Raw genomic sequence first — 22,998 nt, forward strand, 5'->3', positions numbered from 1 at the left:
CTTTTTTATGCAAATGCACCTCAGCAGCCATGTTTTTCAGTCAAAATAAATAATGCAGGAAAAGCTGTATGAGTAAGCAGCCCTTTAATTCCTGTGAGACTGCAGGTTAATGAGTCTTGACATGAATTTGGAGGCACAGAGAGCTTCTCCTGACAGTTAACCCTCATGCTACTTGGCTTAAAGGAAAGGCTTTAATAAGTAAATGTTAACACTGTGAGGTACACAGTGGGGGAAATTAAATTATTTGATCTCCTTTTGAAATTGTATCCAGTTACAAAGAATTGAGAAAGCTACAATTTATTTTAATAGTAGCATAAACTGTCAGCAAAAACAAAACATTCTGTAACAGTTACAAATTCATGTCAGCTTGGAAGACAATTCAGTACTTGGTGGAATGACTGCAGCAAGAAACACTGTCAGACATTTCCTGTATTCAATTCAATTCAGTTTTATTTATACAGCGCCAAATCACAACAACAGTCGCCTCAAGGCGCTTTATATTGTAAGGTAGACCCTACAATAATACAGACAAAAATGAAATGAAATGAAATAAAATTTAGTGATCCTTAGTGAGCACCTACATGTTTGAGCTTGAAACAACTCAGATATGATTATCTGAATATGTTTCTCATTGAGCAAAATGGCTTTGTTCTGCGCCATGCTGCAATGGAACATGAAGTAGTGATGTACTACGAGTACCGACATCGACTGCAAGCAGAATTGTTGTGAATCTAACAGTTAGTTTGGAGATCATTTTACTGCTTTTTCGTTTGATTTAGTTGTAATTGTAATATCCTTTCTTGTTCTGTCTGTATCAGAAATCCCAATGACGTGCAGGGAGATAGAGGGAAACGCTGGCCTGTGTTTACCGTCAGCGAGCAAAAACACGTTGGCCTCAACACCGAATCACTCAAGATTCACAAAGGTTTGCGAAACCAGATGTGCGCATTCTGGAATCGCTTCCTGCCACGCCTTCTCAATATTACTGGTAAATACTATTAAATATTACTTCATCTCTACACTTGAAATCTGTACTGAATGCAGGTCTTCACTTATGTTCCACTTAAAATTTTGACACTTCTCACTGGATGCATGATACAAGAATTATTTTAAACTAAAGTGGAGCTTTCCCACATAGCAGGCAGGTCTGGCCCGGATCTGGTGTCAAGCCGGCACTGCTGGCTGACTTCTGGCACGGTAAGTGGTATGTCATCCAGATATGGGCCAGGCCTGGCGTAGATGGCACTGTTTATGTGATGGCATGCTCATAAAAAACAGGTCTGGCCCGGATCCGGCATCAAGCTGGCACTTCTGACTGACTGGTGTCATGGCAGGGTGTATGTCAACCAGATGTGGGCCAGGTCTGGCAGTGATGGCGCTGTTTATGTTCCTATTTTCCTATTTTAGTTAGAGGACCCAAATGCCAACGTTTCAAATGCAGGTTTGACAGGTTTGTTAGTTTACACTTTATCCAAAACCTAGTGACGGTTTACTCACGGTCACCACCGGGTGGCTGTAGCTCAGGAAGTAGAGCAGATCACCTACTGATTGGAAGGTTAGTGGTTCGATCCCTGGCTCCTCCAGTCGGCATGTCAAGAGTGTGAATGTGAATGAATGCAGTTAGGAAGCGCTCGGTTCAGAGAAAGTGTGTGATTGGGTGAATGTGGCATGTTGTATAGAGCACTTTGAGTAATCCGGGAGAGTAGAAAAGTGCTATATAAGAATCAGGCCATTCACTGTCTCAACAGAGTTTCGTCATGTTACTTTTGCACTATTATGTTCCGGCACATGTTGTTATTACATGGCTTGATTAAGGTACACATTAGGCTGACATCTGGGGCCAGAGCTGAAACTGTTCTGGGCCAGCACAGGACCACCAGTGTGTCTGCAACTGGCCCATGTGGGGGCCACCTCTGGCAAACCAGATCTGGGCCACCAAAGGGCCGTCATTCTTTGCAGTATGTGGGTCATGTGTAAGTTGTGTGCAGCCATGGGCCAGTTGCAGACACATCAACTATTGGGGTGGCTGTGGCTGAGAAGGTAGTAAAGTTGGTGGTTTAAAGCACTTTGACGGCTCAAGTAGAGTAAAAAGTGCTATTTACGGACCAGTTCATTCCCTCTGTATTGAACGACACTCTGAGGAGAGCAGTTGCTGGACTTTTGGGAGGGGAAAGCTCTCCCATTGATGTCTGGTACAGGATTCAAGCTGCTAAACAGTAAAAAGAGACACTTTCTATTTTGTGAAAAACATTAGCTCTGTTTGAAGTTGATTGCAGCAATACATATCAAAAGTTGGAAACACTAACTCTAAAGGCTTAGAAAGCAAGAGCTTCTAAAAATAGAACAGCTTGAAGATCATTTTGCAACTAATTAGGTTAACTGGCACCAGCACAGTAACATGACTGGATATTAAAAGGCAGGCGGAATTTCTCAGAAGTAAAGACGGGCAGTGTTCTCCAAGCTTTTTCTGTCACGTGACAGTGAAATGGAGCTTCGCCAGTCTGCAGAAAGCTGCATCTACAGATTGTGGAAGAGTGTCTACTTAATAGTCCTCAATGTAAAATTGCAAAGATTTGGATGTCTTATTACTTACAGTATATTACTGTATGTCCTTAAAAGATCATGGGAGAAATCTCTGTGCACGAGGGACAACGTGAAAATCAATCTTGGATACTGATCAGGCAGCACTGCATTAAAAAAAACAGACATGATTCTGATATTTATCCAGAAATCACAGTATGTAAAAGGAGTTTACCATACCATCCACATATGCAGGTTAAACCTCTGCCATAGAAAAACTAATCCAATATGGTCTGGGGGAGCATGGAGAACTGTGGTCAGATGAATCAAAATTTCAAATTCGTTTAGGAAAACATGGACCCTGCATCTCTTGACCTAAGGAGGTATCTGGTTTGTTTAGCATGGATTTGGTATGTTACACAGACCTTTTATCAATGCTAAAAGGTATGTACAGCATTTAGAGCAAATAAACTCTTTAAACTTGGTCCTGTCCCAACTTCAAGATGCATTGCTGTCATCAAATTTAAAATGACTGTATTTTTTCTTTCTAAAATGTTACTCATGTTCTCATTTTAAGCATTTGATATGTTTTCTGCCAGTCTTCTAGCTTGCTTACTTGCCACAGTGCACTGTGCCACCTACCAATAGAAAGGAAAAAATAATGTGCACATTTCCACGAGAGAAATCCCACGCCTGATTGTATCCTAGCCATTCTATCCTCGCTTTTTACATCCAACACAAAAACTGCAGTCGTGGTGCTTTCGATTGTACTCAGAACTCGGAAATTCTGCCTTCTGAATAGGAAGATGTAGGTAACACCAGACTGCAGATGAGCTGCATACAGGGCTGGACTGGGACAAAAAAATTGTCCCGGGCATTTTGACTAGACACCAGCCCACCATTATAGGAAAAATCATAAAGCCTTTGAATGAAAATAAAAACTGTTGTGACAGTGATGTACACTGTTTTGATGGTATATATGCATCAATCTATCAATCGTTTGTTGTAAGACTCAGATAATTATTTTTTTAAAAGTGAGACATTTTAAATGAGAATAAGAAAGAAAAGTATTTCTTTGTGCCCCCCTTTCCCTTTTAATGCCCTACATGCCCCCCTGGCAACACTTTGCTAGATCCGCACCTGCACAGTTACCAGCTGTCAGCTACCTAAAAAGGATCCTGGTGTTATTTGTCTCTCAGAAACAGTTCATAACTTCCCTTCAACTAATTCATGTCACCTAAAAGGTAAACCTGTTTCTCCATCACCTGTTCAGCTCTGATGATCCAGTAAGGACATCTCCTGGTTTCATCTTCATGTTTCCCTCTCATCACATAACCAAACCGACATCATGACCAGCAGCTTTACAGCTGTGGCTCCATCAAACATCAGCTGATACTAGAAAGTAATATTAAATAAATTCTAACAACAGCTGATCAAACATGCTGCTGTTGTTTAGCGCGACATCCGCTGGTTTCCTCTTTCTGGCGCAAAGTGGGCGATAAACAAACAAGAGAGAAAAGCCGATCAGCTGATCATTGATCAGTTTCATGACTGAAGTACAAACAGGAGAGGGAGGGTGAGAGGATGAGAGAAGAAGAGGCAGCTGTGCAGCAAAGACACAGAGTAACTCCAGCTTTGTGCCTTTTTCATTGTAGCTGAAGTCCGGGACAAACTGTGTTTCTTTTCACCTCAATAAGAAACGCGTAATATTTTCTCTGAATACCAGACGATTCCGTTTTTTTACAGGACGGTTGGCAGTAATTAACCTTATGAACAAAATAAAGTTCAACATCAGTAACATAGCACCCACCCAGCTGTATAGAAACTCCGTCATGCTAGCTAACACGCAGTACGAAAAAGTCAGCATAACGAAAATAAACTCCACCTAAACTTGGTTTATATCTGACCCAGAGAGACTGCAGGTCATAACTTCTTACCTGAAGTTCAGTTCACCTGATACTCGGACCGGCGGCCGCTTCGGGTCTCTCCTCTTGCCTCCCTTTTCCTTCATCCACCTGCTGGCTTCCACCACTTGCTAATGTTATTGAATCTGTGGAAGCTCCGCGATAGCCACCACACGAAGTAACGAATAACGAGCCCATCTAAATCCCAGTAACGAGTAACGCATTCCCGGTTTTGGCATAATAACTAGTTACTGTGCTTGTTACCACAATAATAACGTAGTTACTGTAACGCGTTACTTAATAACGCGTTAGTCCCAACACTGATCATAAGTTATCTAAGTGACTTGTATATCATGTTTAACCTGAGTGGCGAAAGACCGCGGGGGTCTGAAAACGATGTGCCGGGAGTCCGGTGTTCTCACCGGCTCTAGTGAGCCTTGAACCCTCTAGTTATCGAGCTGGTGGGTAACGTCTCTGAAAACATCGCCGAACTTTTCCAAATATGTGGTGTCTTGATAAACTGAGCAGATATTTGAGGTTTACACAGCTACATTCTCGCCTGAAAATATCTTAAAAGTTTATTTTGTGACCCAGAAAGAGTAATAAGAGTAATATTAAAACTAACTAGCTGCCGCCATTGTTGGAAACTGCAATTTGGTTTAGCTAATTAAAAAAAAAGGCAAAGAACAAGGTGCGCATTAGGTTTGGAAGATGGGATAGGTTGGCCACGAAGGATTCACCCGACCCATCCTTCAAATCTGGGGAAATGAAGGACGCATTCGTCAGACCCATTTGGAGGAGTTTTTGAATTTGCACAGCCTTCCTCGTGTCACTGAAACGTAATTGGGCTACAAATGCGGTTCCTGAATTTGGACACAGCTCCGATACCGCTGCTTCTTCTTCTTCGGGGTTTAACGGCAGCTGGCATCCTTGTACATGCAGTGCTGCCATCTTCTGTTTCAGTCCGTTATTACACTCTTAAATCCTTCTACTTATTCCTGCGTCTTTTGGGATCTTACAAAGCTTCAAACGACGGATCGACTATTAAAACTATCAACGAATCGTGACTAGTCGACAAATCGTGGCAGCCCTACTTCAAGCTCAACTGCTAACCGTTTTTGCTGTTCTGTCTCTGTTTCTTCTCTCAGACAACATAGATGAGGCAGAACGTCAGTGGAAGGTGGAGTTTCACCGCTGGTCTTCCTACATGATGCACTGGAAGAGTCAGTTTGACCACTACAGCAAGCAGGAGCGCTGCACTGACCTCTGAGCGCCTCAGCGAGGAGACGACGGAGAGAAGAGCGGCGAGCGAGCCGTGGCTGTTTTCCTCCATAGTTCCTGAGTGAAGGCTGACATCTTTTTGTGGTTCTTTTGGTTCACAGCATACACAAGCAGAGGCACTGTTGTCATTTATTTATATTATTTATAATATTTATTGTTTTGTTTTTTTATTTGTGTATGTGTGTCTGTGGAACTTAAGGGCTGTGGAGTAAAACTTGTCATTGGAGGAGTAAAGATGCGTCATTACCTCGAATGTGTGTGCGTAACTATGTGTGCGTCTCAGAAACCGCCCAGTTTGACTCAGATAACTTAACTGACCCGTCACACTGCTCCACTACGGATTTACTGTAACCTCACTCATCTCTGTGGTCATCTCGTCACTTTTTTTGCTTTCTGGGGATTTCTTCTTTCCAACATATCAGTTGTATTTTTGGTCTCATCACTGTTTTGTTTCTCTTTTATTTATTTAGTTATTTTTATTAATACTGTTACAACCACTACTCCCATTACCTGTACTGGTCTTGCTTTGTTTGTGTGTTTCTCCTGTGGTAAGCCATATACTATTTTGCATTTATCTAACTGTTGCTGTGTGTGAAAATATCTGATTCCTCACATTTTACTCAATGTTAAAACTGCTGTATTCTAGTTTGATGTGAGATGTAGATAGTATATTACATCCAGACCAACTGACTGGTGCCTAACTCGCATTATATTACAAGTTCACTCAGTTTCACAGTTGAATGGAAACAGAAACGAGTCCCGTTGATGTTTATGGGTCCTCTTGAGCATCGCCTGTCTGTTGAAGCGCGTCGGTGCTCAATTCTTCTAAATGTTCAGCCTTCCTGTGAGGGTCGATTCTTCTGCACAACTGCACTGAATTGTGCATGTGTGCGTGGCCACCCAGTGTCCTTCACAGGGGTCCTGTGTGCCACTCATGTGTGAGACAGTAAGCTCGATCTTTCTTTTCCTCCTTTTTTCTGTCACTCCTGTTTGTCTTCCACCACAACAACCCTTCATCCAGTCCCTCTCTCTGCTTTCTGCCTCTCCATTTTCCTTCCCTTTTATTGTCCTCTCCACTCTAGTTGTCATCTTCATCTCTAATAAACCTCCACCCACCCTCATTTCTTTCTTACTCTTTTCCTTTATCCATTATTCCCGCCTCTCCCTTCCTGTTTCTCACTTTTATGTTAGGCCTTTTCCATTCCTCGTTTGTTTCCTTTCGCTCCCTCCTTTTAGTTATTCCTTATTCATCATCTGCCGTATCTGTCCCTCCTTCCTTGTCGGCTCTGTTACATCACTGCTCCCTCTCCCTTCCCCCTTCCTTGGTGCTCCTGCTTTGTTGTTAGTCTAATGGAGGTAGAGTAATTCACTCAGCTGCAGGATAATGTGGCAGAGTACTGGCTCAGCCTCTGGCCTGCTAGCCAACAGGACCTGCTGAATGCAGAGGTGGAAAAGTGATGGGAAAATGACAAGACGGAGAAATGCACTCCTATGTCACAAAAGTAATACAGATATGCACTGATCATTTGAAAACTCAGATGTGCATTTTGTTACATCCAGGGCCATAAAAAGACGTTTGCATGTTCGATCCTGTGATTTGGTTGCAAACACTCATGTGTGGCAGCATTCACCTGCATTTGAAAGAAAATCAAGAAAAAGACTTTTAACCTTTAACTTGATGCTCACAATTTTCCCATTTCTGGGTGCTTCGGTGACCCAAGCCGCCTCTTACTCTTACTTAATGACGATAATCTTATATTTGCATATCTTATGAAAGAAGTCGGAGCCTGCATCGTTCCCTGTGTTGTGAGCATGTTATACTGAAGAATCAAGACAGTTTAGTCAGATTACAACCTTGTTTGCGTAGGATCCAGATACCGTTTGTTCCCCTTATCTTTGTTACGATATGTTGCCTCATGAGTTATTATTAGTTTAGCAGTAAATGATTCACTTTACATCCAGTTGTCTTGTTTACACAAGACCTGTGATACGAGCTCGGTCACCTGGCAGGTTGTTATTCATCCATATTTTCTGCACACTAAATAACTTGTGAATATTTATTAAAGTAATATTTGCATTCAAATCTATTATATTCTACATTAAAAGTATAATCGTACAAGACTTTGGGGCAACTCTGCCTGAGTTATGAGTCACTACCACCCATATCACTGTGTATGTATGTGTGTTATCACTGTACTTCTGTCAGCCTTTCTTACATTTCCATTTGAGTATTGTGAGGGAGCTGAAGCGACGCTCTGATTAGCTGTTGGCTGCCCCAGCACAGTGTCCCCGTTGGCATGTAAAGCTCCTATTTGTGGCTCAGTCGTGTAGTCTAGCTTTAAAAAGAACTAAATATGACAAAAAAAAGTATTGTACATGTGTAAAATACCAGTAAAGAGTGCATGTTTGAAAGGCCATGTGACTGACACCTCCTCCCTCCAGCTCCTCTCGGACAGAGAGATCCTGCTTAAGCCACTTCTATCGAGTCCTTGTGCATGTCCAGAAGCCCATCATCTGCAGTGTATCCTACCAAACTCTGACTGTTATATTCTGTGAAATTTGTACTTTCAACAAGCCTATTATCCAGTATCTCATGTAAGGTACGTTTGATGTTAGCAATAACAGAAATGCATCAGTAAAGGAATATATTTGATATTTAACGCAGTGAAAATAAAACGTGATAAAACAGCAACGATGAGGGGCAGAGTCATTTTAAAAGCAATATTTATTCAAAGTATGAACTTAATATGAGTGCCGATGACTATTTTCTTGTATAAACTGTTTGTTTGACTCCTTTTCAGTCCTCTGCCTCATCGTTGTTTGTTTCAGTCACTGGTACTGTAAGTGTTGAAGGCTTCTGTAGCTTCCCAGTATGTCTCTGTGTATGACGAACGCTGACTTTATTAAGCTATAGCAACAGAAATAAAGGGAGCCTGCTGTCGATCTCAAGTTTTTTATTGAATCTCAGCACGTACCGACAGACACACAAGTTTTAGTCTCCGTCTGGACTATAAAAAGTGTCCCGTGTGAAGATTTTTAGTCTGCAGCACTGAAACAGACACACTTCAGAATAAGACCGTGCAGAACACAACTACTAAACATTTCAGTCGTTTGATTATCTCTCAACTTTTAATAGTTTAGGTGATGCAAAACACTGAGCCAGCCTTGCTGCTCCAACAGTATTTGAATATTACGGTTACCTAGAAATGAGAATAAAATCCATCAGTTATTGTGACAATAAAGACATCACAGTCTTGAAGTCATTCACACAAAGTTAATAATGAATGTGTGAATGCAAATACATTGTTGCAAATGATTGACGATGTGTGCAAATGTTTCACAGCTACTCTGTCATCTGCTGAAATATATGAACATATAGTTTAATACTGACTCACTCTGAACCTTGTGAGTAGTTGAGCCTCCTGGTTTATCATCGAGCAGCACAGGATAAGGCAAACATTTCTGTGATGCTGTTTAATCCTTTGAACAAGAAATTAGTTTTGAATTATCACTTTAAACCGTGTGGGACTGAACCAAATGAGAACTAATAAAGTTTGGTAAAACTGGCACACACACAATAATGACTAACAAAAACGTCAAAGCTTTCTGGAGTGGAAATATGGAAGATGGAGTTCCACTGTGTCCAATCAGGACGTGGATTAACTGCCTCGGTGGGTCTGCTGGATTAATATTAATGTCAAAATGACAGTTTGTAAACATGAGATGCTGTGAAATTGTGACAAAAACACAGGAGTCGACTTTTCTAAATAATAAAGTAGATTCATCCAAATAAGACCGAAATAACAAATGTGTTGTTTGAGTTTGTGATGAACAGCAGAATGTTTCTATACCTCCTGAATTATTCATTCACTCACGCATTTAAAGCGAGCAGGAATGTTCAGGGAAATCTGATGCCAAAATCTTAGAGAGCACTGAAAATAATCCAGTAATTTTCTTTCGGTTCTTTGATGTCGGCAGCACCAGCAGAGGGCAGCAAACCCGGTGTCTTACTTTCTTAAACCAAAATAATTCACATAAATCAGCCTCAAATATGAGGAAACTTACCTTCTGCTGTTTTTAAAGGTTCCATGTGATCAAATACTACGCTGTAGTATAGCAGGATAGTATAATAGCAGCTCATATGTAACGGAGGGAAAAAAAGACTGAATAAGAAAAACAATATTTACAAATATGACCTAAATGGTAAATTTAGGTCATATTCAGATAGATTAACAGTAGTTTTAGTTGTCAATAAGCCACTAAAACTACTGTTAATCTATCTGATTAATAGCTGCCTTGGGAGCCACCATCTGGAGGAGGAGCAAAAGGAGGACAAAAATATGTTGTTATTGCTCCTTATCTGTTCGCTGCTGATATCATAAAGTGCGCTCCACACAAGTTCTGGCACAGAGGCAGCAGGTGATGCATTGCTCACACTGCTACGTAAGAATTAAGTATCAGTAACCATTTTATCGATGTTTCCTGTAACTTATTGAGGCAACAAGTGAGGAACAATGAGCTACACCTTAGAGACAAAGACTCTGAGAGGGGTGATCAGTTCAAGTATCTCAGGGTCATATTCACGAGTAATGGGAGGAGGGACCAGGAGATTGACAGACGGATTGGTGATGCGGATGCAGCGATATGGATGCTCTACCGGTCTATCGTGGTGAACAAAGAGCTGAGCGTAAAAGCGAAACTCTATATTTACCAGTCGATGTATATCCCTACTCTCACCCATTGTCAGGACACGCTGGAGAGATTATATCTCGGCTGGCCTGGGAAGGCCTTGGTGTTCTCTAATGGCCATCTAATTTTTACAGCACCAAATCACAACAGCAGTCCATCCAATGTGCTTCATATTGTGAGGCCAACAATGATCCAGAGACAACACCAACAACCTAACAACCCCTGATGAGCAAGCACTTGGAGAAAAGCAAAACTCGATTGTAACATGAAGAATCATGTGGCAGAACCAGGCTAAGGGAGGGGAACAAAACAAAAAACAAACAGAGGATCAACAGGGGGTCCATGACCCTCTTAGGGACACTCCCATAGGGCTTAAATCTGGGACTCTCCACCAATTGCTCGAAGAACTGAAGAAGCTTCTTGGATGAGAGGTGAAATGTCTTCACAGACCTTAAAGAAGTCCAGACGCTTTTATTTCCAAGCTCCTTAGACCACCATGACCTGGATGGCTGGAAACACACGTGTGGTTAGATATTATATTTGCAAGATTTTTAGGGCCCAGTACAATAACCTCAGTTTGATCTGAATTTAGAAGCACAAAATTAGAGCTCATCCAGGTTTTCATGTCTTTAAGACCTTAATGCAGTTTAAATAACTGCTATGTGGTATGGAGCTTTCACATTAATGAACATGTATGCTATGCCTTCACATTGCCTGTTCATTATGCTGTGGAACACCATAATTAACCTGAGTGTGTTTCCATTAACAAATTGGTCTCCATCAGGTAGATATGATTTAAACCACTGCAGCAACCAACCTTTAATTCATAGGTATGGCCTAATCTCTGTAATAAAATACTAAGTCAACAGTGCTGAGGACTAGCACAGATGAGTCCACTGTCAGAGCCCATAATAAAATGGCCTATTATTCACCTTCCTGCAAAACACAGGATCCACGTTTAGTTTTCACACAGAAGAAGCTATTCTTACGATTCAATGGAATTAATCAAGGGCTACCGAAATGTTAGCAGTAACTGATTGTGGTGCTTGGCACTGTCCCAAGCACCACAGCAAGAAGGTCCTGAGACCTTTCTCCCACTGAAAACATCCAGATGAACAGAATCAGCTTTTGTGGATTTGCTTACCTGGATGATTGAACATGCATCAAGAGGGTCCCGAGTACAAATCCATTAGCTGACTGGGGCCTTCTATGGAGCTTGCATGTTCTCCCCCATCTTGCGAGGGTTTTCTCTTGAGCACTCTGGCTTCCTCCTACAGTCCAAAGACATGAATGGAGATTAGGTTACCTGGCAGTTCTAAATTGGCCCTAGGTGTGGATGTGAATACTTGTGTGTCTCTGTGTTACTGTGATGGCCAAAGCCATGGCCACACTCTAAAAGTCAGTAACTCTTATGTATTCGTTATTTTTGATTTAAATAACACACTTTAGTTTGCAGTAAGTTTATTGATTGGTTTGGATACATTTGTTCTATTTGTAAGCACGCACATTTAGTTTATCTATGTATTTACACCAATTCATTTCTTATTCTTGATTTTGTCTAATCTTCGTTTCCTTCACCTGTGATGAGCCCTGGGAGTTGCCAGACAGAACGTGGCAGCCAGGGTTTACAGCAGTTAAAAATCGCAGAAATCGCATGATAAGGTGGGGCCAGGTTTCACAATGAGCTCACCCGAAACCCTGGCTGATTGGGACCCACACCCATGGGACACTCCCATAGAGCTTAAAATCTGGGACTCTCCACCACGTGACCTTAGAACTGAAGAAGCTTCTGGGATGAGAGGTGAAACGTCTTCAAGCAACTTAAAGAAGTCCAGACGCTTTTCTTTGCAAGCTCCTTTGATTCTACAAAGATATTTTAGAAGGAAAAATAAGAAACCGTGGTTTTATCGCCCGCTCACAGCGCCAGCTGTAGCTTTGTTGGAATCCTCAGCTTGTCTCCTCCTCCCACCTTTGGCTGTGTGCACACTTATTTTGAAGGCATCGACAGGAAGTAAACCCCTAATTCCAAAGTGGACCTCTGCAGGAAAGTTTCTCAAGGGATTCCTTTGTTCGTGGGTTTGGACCGGGAGAAAGTGGGTATATGGCATGAAATAAACCAGAAGTTAATAACATCAGCTGAGTGAGGAGGAGGAAGCGTCTGTGGACACAACGAGGAGTTCTCGGTGAAAAGGCAGAGGGACGAAGCTCCTAATGGAAAGAGAGGGAAGATGACTAGGAGGAGCCGAGGACGGAGCTGAGCTATGTGGCAAATCTCTGAAGAACTTCTCCGTCCGTGAAAGCAGCAGAGCCGCCTTTATTTCGAAAAAGTGGTGAGTTGGAATCGCAGTGGGCCTGACACGGTGAACTGGTCTGATGTTTCCTCCAAACTTTGAATCCACGCGGGGGAAAAGTTTCAGAGGAAGGGCCGAAGCTTCAAGCTAGGCTGTGGAAGTTCCTCCAGCGAGTTAAACCTGAGGACAGAGTCAGGCCCTGCTGCTGTAGTTCAGCAGTACAGTACCTCACATTACTGCTGTTTATTTAATCTATTTAAACAAACTTCTTCCACATGTGACATGTTGTCTTGTTTTCCGGATGAAACCGTGGCTGCACCCTGAGTGTTTCGGTGCTCATCACAAAACGTCCTGTTTCTGTTGCTCACGTTTTCCTTTTTTTAAAAAGTGCCGATCTTTGAATATTTAACTGCTCATACCGGTTATACAATTAGCTCGATTCATATTTGGCAATGATACGTTTATTTTAAACTTGTTTCTGTTCACAACACCGTAGATCTGAAATCAAACGATCGATGTGTGATTGAATTCAAAGGGTTTAAAAAGTATTTCACTAATAATGTAGGAATTATAGCTGTTTTGTAATCCCGGACAAATGAAGATGATTTTAATGTTAGTTTTTCTTTAGTCCTCTGCAGTCAGATACTGCTTAAGAAGAGAGCTCGTAGATGGAACCAAACACTGCATCTTCCTGTTGTTTATTAGCTAATACAGTGAAGAGGTGACCGGAAGGAGAGAGCGAGAAGAAGACGCCAGCAAAGGGCCTCAGGCTGCTGCACTGAGCCTTGTAGCTGTTTGCCTGCTCAGTCTGAGCTACACCAATGTGCTCCCAACATTCTGGTGCACGTTCATTTTCGCCTCCTCTGTCCACTTACAATAATCTTTTCCAGAACTGGGCACGTTGTGGCGTTCCTCAGGCTTCCCATCCTTCAGCGTAACCAGTGGGTTCCACCTTGTTATGAAGCTTCTGTACTTCCTTTCATGAAGTTGTCTGTTGATTGCAGACTGTTAATGACAGGCCTTCCTAAGTGCCTCATTGTACAGCCTATGATCTAACAATCAGATGATCTATGAACAAGCACTTGGTGACAGTAAGAAGGAAAAACTGCCTTTTAACAGGAAGACACCTCTGGCAGGACGAGGCTCAGGAAGGGGAGGGGCCATCTGGTTGTGGTTGGCCATGTGATTGGCTGGTTGGGTCAGAAAGAGACACCACAAAAGGCAAACTATGGTAGAGGCCGAGTTTTATAATTGTGACTACATGCAATGTTCACTGGGATAAAACGATCTCTATCCCAGTAAAGATTTGTTTTATCCCAGTGAAGATTGTCAACATGAATATTTCATTCATCAGGATGTGATTGAAGCAGGCGGTCTGATGTAAAGCTGCGAGCATTTTAACCCAGTGCTTCCCTGCTGTCCAGATGGAGGGAGAGAAGGAACGACTGAGACAACATCGGGATGAGAAGGAGAGCAACGAAGCAGATGATTACGGCAAGTGTGACGACGACAAAGACAAGGTCGAGGAAGATGGGGAAGACTTGGTGGGGGCAGCACTGGTCTGGCAGGAACGCTACGGCGAGGACAATCTGGGCCTTCCCATCATGCACTGGGAGGCCCTGAGCCTGCGCATTGCCGAGCTTGAGAAGCAGGAAGAAGAGAAGAAGGAGAAGAGGTTAAAGGTCAGAGATGTTGTTGTCTTGCTGAAAGATGGTGTTTGTGTACACGTTGACTTTGACAATTGCAGAGGTGTGAGCGATGATGGGATACATGGAGACGCCCATCTCTGAATCCACGTGAGCGTGAATGTAAGATGGAAAGCACTTATCTCAAGAGTTTCACCTGTAGGCTGATCAGAACTGTTCAGTGATATTTACCGATGTAACGCGGTTTGTTGAAATGGTTTTAACATGTGGCTGCTGTGCTTGTCAGACTGGCCTTTCTCTGGAGCAAGGAGGAGCCCCAGTCAGCTGGAAAGAGGAGCGAGGGAGGAGAACGGAGAGCTGGGAGGACGGCGACGACGCCTGCAATAGTCACGTGCTGGCACTGACCTCTCGGTACAGGCGCGCCTCTTATTTCTTACTGGATGTCTGTTAACACCGTGTTTGTCTCTCAGTGTGCGGTCGCTGCAGTCTGCTCGCATCTGTTGCAAGTTCCAGTTTGCACACAGTCAAAGTCTTTTGGGTGGAGATTCTGGTGCAGTATGAGCTGCAACCATGCTTTCCTCATACTGCATGATCTGACAAAATGAAGGAATTTATTAACAACAAAAGTTAAGCTTTGTTTTCGTTTGGTCACGTTGGAGAGGGAGACTTTACCTCTAAGCAGGAACGTGAGTACAGGGCAGGTTAAAGTGGGATTCGGCAAGTGGGGAACTCCCTAAAATGAGCTTTGATGGCTCATGTGGGGAAACGAAGCACCGCTCACAGTCATTTCTAACGTGAGCTCCAACAGATTTTCTTAATGTACAGGTTCTGATCAGCTGACCTGCTGCTCTTTGCAGATTTATGCATGTGAATTCAGCCAGATGTGAGCAGATGTTTCATGAGTTGCTCTTCCATCCTCCACACTGACAGCGCACTGTTCATGCTGCCTTTATACTCGAGGGCCATTGTGCACCAATCACACACGTCCATCACACTACAGCAAACTAGCCTGCAGAGGATTTCATGCAGTTTTTAAATGACACAGTTAGTCTGCTTCAGTTTGATTTGCAGCATGAAACAAATAATGTCACAAACACAACATGTGGTTTAGAATAAAACAGAATAGAATAGCTTCTATTGTCACTGTACATGTACAATGAAATTATTATTTGAAAACATGAGAACAAGCGTTAAATGTGCAGTTTATCAAATCCCACTGAGCAGTCAGCTGTTCCTGTCCCGTCTTTATCTTTCTCATCTCTGAGTGAAGTCGGCTTTTTCTTCTGTCTCAGCTCATCAACACACAAACTGCACACACAGGTTGTGTGTTGATGACTTTTGTTGAGCTGATAGAAATGTTGCATATGCAATCACCCCACACTTTAAAAATATTACTCCTTTTATGTTCGCTCCTCTTTTGTGCCGCTAGCTAGATGCTAAGCAACCAGCTGTGATGTGAGATTGGATATGTGTTCATGATGGTCCACTGACTGGTGTCTAACCCTCAGCCTGCAGACACGGATGAATCTCCAGCTCTGCTTCATCAACAACAGTGAAAGTGAAGAGGAGGAGGAGGAGGAAGAGGAGAAGAAAGGAGATGTTAGAAAGAAAGAAAGCAGCTCATGGGTAACCACTTCATGTACAACACAGCAGATTGTTCCAAATTACTTACAGTTAATATGTAGTTGCAAAATGTGATGCAGAGCTGAAGTAGCAGCGCTGTCACATGGCCTCATTTCATAAGTGTGCTCAGATTTGCCGTCTGTTTTCTGCTGAAGAGAGGAAGTGTTCAGATTCACAAGGATCCTCAGCCTTCAAGCAAACCAGAGAAACAAAAGTCGAGAGGCTTCAGGAACACTCTGAAGAACCTGCGAGACCGACTAAGGACGGACCACAAGTCTTTGGTGAGACAAATATTCAAAGGTGGAACAAACTATGTTATCATATAACCGAGTTCGAGTTATAGGAATCTGTCCTCTGCTCCCTGCACTGCATGCTGGGAGTGTAAACATTGATATGATGCCAGATTACAGCAACAGCTGCTTTAAGGAGTGAGTGCATGGAGGTTGTGGTTGGGACGCTTTTATCTCTCACCTGTGTTTGTGTGTTTCCGTGTTGTGCAAGTGTTTTTGCTACAGTTTTGTCCGGCATCATCTCCCTTCGGCTGTTTTGTGCATTATTGGTGATTAAATCTGCTATGGATAATTTTCAGTCAACGTATTGAGGTTGTTTTTCCAACGGCGCTGGAGCGCAGCTCCCGGTATACTTCCGGGTGCTACTTCCCCTCTTGCCGGTCATCTCGTTTTTGATTCGGAGGCCTCATCGGTGGAAGTGCGGGAAGAGCGCTGGTTTTCTTGCGCTGCTTCGTCAGCCTCTGAGAGAGGAAGAGGATCTTTGGGAGCTTCACTCCTGGTGTGCCGCCGGTCAGGTTCGCCTGAGACTTGTGGGGCTGGATTGATCTCCATGCCCACTTGTGTTTGCCACCTTGGGCAGTCATGTGAAAGCGTGGAAAGCCACGGCTCATCATGGTAGGATTTGCTGTGCAGCGTAGCCCAAAGTCGGGACTCCAGGCCCCTCTGCACCTGTCCCCGTGGGCCTCACCAAACTGCCAACAAGTCTTAAATCTTACATGATTGTTCTGAGCAGAGAAGCCTGATATTATGTTCATCTCTGAGACATGGCAGCGTCAGTCCCACAGTCTGCTCATTTCTCTGTGCACCTCGGATCTTAACTTCATAACTTGTGCTATTAAATTGGCCGTCACTTATGGAGTTTCCCTTCACCATCTGGACACAATCGAAGTTGTTTTCATTGACCATAAGTTGGTCTCTTTGAATGTATGTTGCAGCTCAGCGTCTTTTCCCCAAGTCTGTATCAGGAGCAGGAGCTTTATTGATGACTGTATCAATGCTAAGTTTTCTTCTGATGATGTTGAGCTCCACATACACAATCCACAGTTATGGACTAAAACTGCTTGGTTCTACCAGCTTGAGCAGTATTAGCAACATCTGGGCTGCCAAAGCTGACAGGGTTGTGACTGGGAGGGCAGTAGAAATCTGCTGCCATCCTCAGGTCGATGGGTGTCATTCTGGTGGAGCACGTGGGGGCTGCTCTTCCTGGTTTCTGTTAGTGAGCATCAGCTGGAGGGTCTCAGCCAGTAGTTTGGGCTGATTTTCCACAGGAGGAGGAGGAAGAAATAATTCTGTCTTTTAAAACATCAGCGATAACAAATCCTTACATCCTGTAAGCATGAAAGTTCTCAACAAAACCAAGAGACTCTGTTTTTCGAGAGGTGAGGTGGTCTGGTGCTCTTGCACCAGGTTCTTGTGCAAACATCCCACAGAGAAATGCAGTGTGGATCTTCAGTGGAGGCTCCAGCGGAGGGCGGGCCCATGGCCACATACAGACATGTGGCACATATGGACTAAAGAGTAGAGGGTCACTCTGTGTTTTGCTAAGGAAACCTTCCAACATTTGTGGGTTTTTGGATGACAGTTTTCATTTTATGGCCCTAAGTACAGTGCAGCACTTCAATCGGATTTGCCCGGTCAATTTTCCCATTTGTTGGGAACAAAATGAAAGGAACGGCCCCGTCTTCTTCCTCCTCCCAGCAGATGGCGCCCTCCCTGAGCCTGGGTGTGACGGAGGTGTTTCCCTCCCACTGTCACCAAAGCGCTTGCTCACAGGAGGACTTCTGTTTTCTCTGTGCTGATTTAGGGTCTTCACCTTACAATGTAAAGTGCATTAAGGCAACTGTTACTGTGATTTGGCACCATATAAATAAAATATAATTAAATACAGATGTTAAACTTATGTTCAAGGGTCGCGTGTCTGCTTGTACCTGTTATAACACTGTGGCAGATGTGTGGCATTTCATCTCTGTTTAGGGAAGTCGACACTGATTTTCTTGTCAGATTTTGAAATGTTGTCTGTCTGTGGGGGGGACGAGGTCGTGAATATGTGCAGTAATATTTTTGTGTTTCTTTGTTTGGCTGTTAATCATGATTTGTTTCATTAAAAGATGTGTAAACTCTCCTCAGAGCACAGCGCGGAGTGATCCTGTAAACCAGAGGAGACATTTGGAGCACAGCGATCTGCAGGGCTTCACTATCAAGGAGCTGAATGCTCTCTGTGCGTCTCTCAGCCAGGCTATACAAGGTACTATATAACCTTAGCCCCGTCGTTTAAAAATAAAAGCGCCGTTTTCTCTGATGCATTGAAGAGTGAATTTTAATGGTTAACTTTTCATCCGTGTTAGATCTGAGCTCAGAGCTGGTGGGTCGCCTCCAGGTCCGAGACCAGCTGAGGACGGAGCAGGACGCCATGCTGCTGGAGGTACAGGATCTAACGTCACTGTGACATCACGTCCACATGTGAGCAGCTGGGAGGAGTGGTTATGAGACTTAAACATTATTAGGGTAACGCCACAAAGTTCTCCACGACATCTGAGACATTCCCTGCTGCTGTTGGCCGGACTGGTCACTCACTGTGAAGTGTTGGTCTCTATAAATACTGGGACTTTTTTAATGTTCTGTGTTTTTAGGTGTGTAAGGGAAACTTTGACCTGCTAAAGACGTCCATCAGCTGATGATTTACATATGAAGCGAAAACCAGCAGAGAACTGCATGTCAGTAAAAACCTGTGCCTTACACCCGCTACATTACAGGACGGGTGTAAGGTCAAAACCTCAAAGGTAGAAGCATGAGAGGGAAATATGACATCCAGGTTTGGCTTTGTCTGTTTGTGGAAATGATTGTGATCCACGTGGAAAGGTGAAAGGTTTCACGAGTGTTACTGGAATTCCCGTCTCTCTGGAAAGCGCTCTTAGATCATCCGCCTTCAAGCTGCAAGCACTGAACCCAGGTCAGTGTCTGTACAGGCTAAATGATGAGCAGGGTCATGCACATTTCAAAAGAGGGGCTGTTTTTATTAAAAACAATAGTTTTAGCACCAGATTGTTTCCATTATGTTCATTTATTAACTTGAGAATCCTACTTGTACTTCACATCATTTCTCCCACAGATACAGTAGAGACAGTCATTTCTGCATAATAGTGAGACGGTCCTTAACACAGTAGTAAGAAGCCTTCCAGCAGTCCTGTGTAAAATATCCACCTGGCGAGTGAAACTTCAAAACTCTTAACTCTGCAGTGCAAAAGGGACCAATATGGAAAAGCTCATTAACATCTGTTCTTTGCTCTGTTTCGATATAGTCTTTTGATCCTGGCATAAAGTCTTATTCATGCTTTTCTGTCTACACTTTTTAATTGATGTTGGTTAATAAATGAAATGTGCTCTTTTGTACAACAAAACGATATCTTTAGTATTAATCTAAATTTTGACACTTTTAACTCATTCACTGCCATTGACGTCTATAGCCGTCAATTGCAGTGAATGAGTCAATGGGTTTAACTCATTCACTGCCAATGGCTGGCAGTGAATGAGTTAACTTGTTGACTTGACTAACCTGTAAATTGTAATTTACTATTTTTTGTTCGTGTTTTTGGTCACAGTGAAAGTATTTCATCTCATTCCTGATGAGCTGTTGATATCAAGTTTAAAAACAGCAAACTTTTTAAAAGTTGAATGTAAATATGAACAGTACACATTTATTTGTAAACCATCAGTGTCTTACAATATACCAGGTGTTGAATGGAGACCACTGTTATTGAAATGTTCTCTTGGAGTGCAATGCCATCTTTAAAAAATCATTTATTTATTTAAAGTTTAAACAAAGCACATCAAAACCTGGAAAAATTAAAACTAACTAGAATAATTGTTACCACGGTCAGCAACACGAGCGTTTGTTTCATTCTGAGTTTTTGAGATTGCTTTAAGTGGAAAAGGAGGTCCAAAGCCCCTCCAGTCCACTGTGATGCTTTTCACAGTCAGTATCCATTCTGCTGATTTGTACTGAGTTTTGCAAATTATGAGCTGTGGATTAAAGCCTGTCGTTTCCTCAGCAGGACAGATAGTGTAGTGTTGAAGACGTTAACACTTGGGAAGCTTTTTTTGAAGTCACAGAATCTGGTTTCAATCTTCTGGTTGATGTTATCGACCAATATTAGCTATTTTTATATAGCTATGTACTATCAGTGTGGGCATTTATAATGGCCAAGAAATAAAATTAGTAATTATAAAATAAAGTTTATTGCAGTTGGTCTCCTTAGTTTCCAAACCTGTGCACAGAATCCATTTCTTCCATTCCAACCTCTCTGCTGTGGACAAGACGAAGGCTCAACAGCTGGAATGGTGACAACTGTAGGTTGTTTATAAAGCACTTTTCACAGGCAGTCACAAAGAGCTCTACACAAAAGGCTAAAATAATCGAGAACATTAGGTGCCAAAACAGACAATACGAATGATTAAATAAAACACAAAAATTAACAGTTTAAAAAGTTTTAGTTTTAAAATGAAACAAATTCTTAACACAAAGCCTGTTTGAATAGAAAAGTTTTTAACCGCTTTTTAAAAGAATCCACAGAGCCAACCAAATGTAGTTGTGGTGGTGGGCTGTCCCACAGACTGGAAGGCTCTGTGGATTTTAGGATTTAGTCGTGTTCAGGGAACAACCGACAAACTGAGCCTGTGAACAGAATATTTTGTAAGAAGCTTGGATAAATAATCTGGGGCCTGGCCATTTAGCGCTCTGTATGCTAAGACAAGAACTTTCAAACTCTATTGGGAGCCAATATAATGAATATAAAATAGGAGTAATGTGAGCTCGATTGCTAGACCTTGTTAATAGTCTGGCCACAGCGTTTTGTATAGCTTGGCGAGAAAAAGACTATTTGCCCAAGCTGGTAAACAGGGCATTACAACCTAAACGCAATGACACAAACGTATGAACATTTTTTTCCAGTTCAGCTAAGGAGACCATATGTCGCAGTTCAGAAAATGTTCCTTAAATAAAAGAAACAGGAACAAGACAAAGATTTTACACGCAAGTCGAGGCCCAGAGAAGAATCAGATATTACACCAAGATTTCAAATGTTTGACTTGGCAGCAGGACAGAAAGACGCAAAAACCTGACTGATTTTAGAATCGAGTTCAGGAGGAGCTATGATCACGGCCTCAGTCTTTTTGGTGTTTAAAACAAGGTAAATGCCAGAGAGCCAATCAGTAGCACCAGTTAAGCAGTGGACTAGGGTGGACAACCTATCCAGCTGATGAGGCTTAAACGATATTATCATAGAGATGATAAGAAATGTCACTGAAAGATTGAATAATGCCAGATAAAGCAGCCATGTAGAAAGAAAATAGTGGTGGACCTAAAACTGAACCGTGTGGAACCCCGTTCCCACTTATGAAGGCAATGTTGGAGGAAAACCTGTCTGTTCTAGGAGAGGCCCTATAAACAGGAAGAAAACCAAGGCAGAGCCAGATGCACTAGCCAAAAAATTAGATCATTAGATCATTAGACCTTCAAGAGAGCGGTCTCAGTGGAGCACTGCTTTTTATCATTATCATCATTTAAACGTTGCGTCCCACCAGCACAGGTGTAGAGGAGCCTGGAACAGAGTACGGACGATGGTGTAAGCTGCACGGGTTTCCACGCTTTCAGATGACCGCCTAGGTGGTAAACACAAGTGGGCATGGAGATCAATCCAGCCTCGACAAGTCTGACCGAAAGGAGCCCAGAAATGAAGCTCCCAAAGATTAACTTCTCTCTGGTGGGCAAAGCAGCACAAGGAAACTGTCTCTCTTCCTCTGATGAGGCCTGAAAGAATACGAAAGGACCATCAGCCGCCCTGGGTCTGCTGCTCAGTGCAAGACGTTGCCTCATGGGGTGAGCATGATCATGAGAAAGGTGGTGGATCAGCCCAAAGCTACATGGGAGGAGTTTAATGATCTAAAGCAGTTGGCGCCATAGTCACCAAGAACTGGCAACACACTAAGCTGTCATGGATTGAAATGTTGCCGTGCCTACAAGGTCCCTCTCTTCGAGAAGGCACATCTAATCAGAGTCAGAATACTTTATTGATCCCTGGGGGAAATTATTTGTCGTTACAGTGCTCCATTATAAACAAACATTAACAGAGACAGACAATACACTAAGAATAGCACAATATATACAGGCATATATGTACATAAAAGTCACTTATTAATAAATAGCTGAAAAAGAACATGTGCAAGAAGGGTGTAGCAGTAAACATGGATGAGTTGTACAGGGAGATGGAGATGGCCACAGGTTCAGTGGTGCTTTTCGGTAATTTCAGTCTCTCACTGAACGTGCTCCTGTGACTGACCAGCATGTCATGGAGTGGGTGGGAGGTGTTATCCAACATTGTCTTTGTCTTGGACAGCATCCGCCTCTCCGACACCACCTTGAGGGAGTCCAGCTCCATCCCCACAACATTGCTGGCCTTGCGAATCAGTTTATCGAGTCTGTTGGCGTCTGCGACCCTCAGCCTGCTCCCCCAGCATGCAACAGCATAGAGGATCGCACTGGCCACAACAGACTCGTAGAAAATCCTGAGAATTTTCTGGCAGATGTTGAAGGACCTCAGTCGCCTCAAAAAATAGAGACGACTCTGGCCCTTTCTGTAAAGTGCTGTGGTGTTTTTAGCCCAGTCCAGTTTATTGTCAATGTGTACTCCAAGGTATTTATAGTCCTCCACAATGTCAACACTGACCCCCTGGATTGAAACAGGGGGTCAGCACTGTT

General features: G+C 42.9%; 2 protein-coding genes across 4 annotated transcripts in view; both read left to right on the forward strand.

Annotated features, from left to right (window-relative positions):
* Positions 1-8,648, forward strand: part of ache (acetylcholinesterase (Yt blood group)) — a 29,071-nt gene extending 20,423 nt beyond the window's left edge. Inside the window, exons 8-9 of the mRNA XM_004574319.3 lie at positions 819-988; positions 5,573-8,648. Coding sequence (XP_004574376.3) covers positions 819-988; positions 5,573-5,694 — 292 coding nt within the window. The 3' untranslated portion in view covers positions 5,695-8,648. The remainder of the gene's footprint in view (positions 1-818; positions 989-5,572) is intronic.
* Positions 8,649-12,175: 3,527 nt separating this feature from the next.
* Positions 12,176-20,422, forward strand: LOC101478675 (schwannomin-interacting protein 1). 3 transcript variants are annotated; one of them, XR_191878.5, is made up of 9 exons: positions 12,176-12,724; positions 14,110-14,367; positions 14,618-14,742; positions 15,840-15,957; positions 16,110-16,235; positions 18,372-18,489; positions 18,590-18,666; positions 18,875-19,194; positions 19,354-20,422. XR_191878.5 is itself a non-coding variant. In XM_004574322.5 (8 exons), the coding sequence occupies exons 2-8, from the start codon at positions 14,110-14,112 to the stop codon at positions 18,917-18,919; spliced, it is 867 nt and encodes a 288-aa protein (XP_004574379.1). In that variant the 5' UTR covers positions 12,176-12,724; the 3' UTR covers positions 18,920-20,422. The 3 variants fall into 3 exon arrangements, 1 of the variants encoding a protein (XP_004574379.1); XM_004574322.5 differs by having other exon boundaries at positions 18,875-20,422; XR_191879.6 differs by having other exon boundaries at positions 12,177-12,724; positions 18,590-18,749; positions 18,875-20,422.
* The last annotated feature ends 2,576 nt before the right edge of the window (positions 20,423-22,998 follow it).

Source organism: Maylandia zebra, linkage group LG3, assembly GCF_041146795.1.
Source record: "Maylandia zebra isolate NMK-2024a linkage group LG3, Mzebra_GT3a, whole genome shotgun sequence".
NCBI classification, from domain to species: domain Eukaryota; kingdom Metazoa; phylum Chordata; class Actinopteri; order Cichliformes; family Cichlidae; genus Maylandia; species Maylandia zebra.

Excerpts from the sequence above, each read along its gene's own strand:
- LOC101478675 (XM_004574322.5), top strand. The coding sequence starts at position 14,110 with ATGGAGGGAGAGAAGGAACGACTGAGACAACATCGGGATGAGAAGGAG. Across the intron at positions 16,236-18,371 it reads GGACGGACCACAAGTCTTTG|AGCACAGCGCGGAGTGATCC; the intron begins GTGAGACAAATA and ends AACTCTCCTCAG. Across the intron at positions 18,667-18,874 it reads AGGACGCCATGCTGCTGGAG|GTGTGTAAGGGAAACTTTGA; the intron begins GTACAGGATCTA and ends CTGTGTTTTTAG.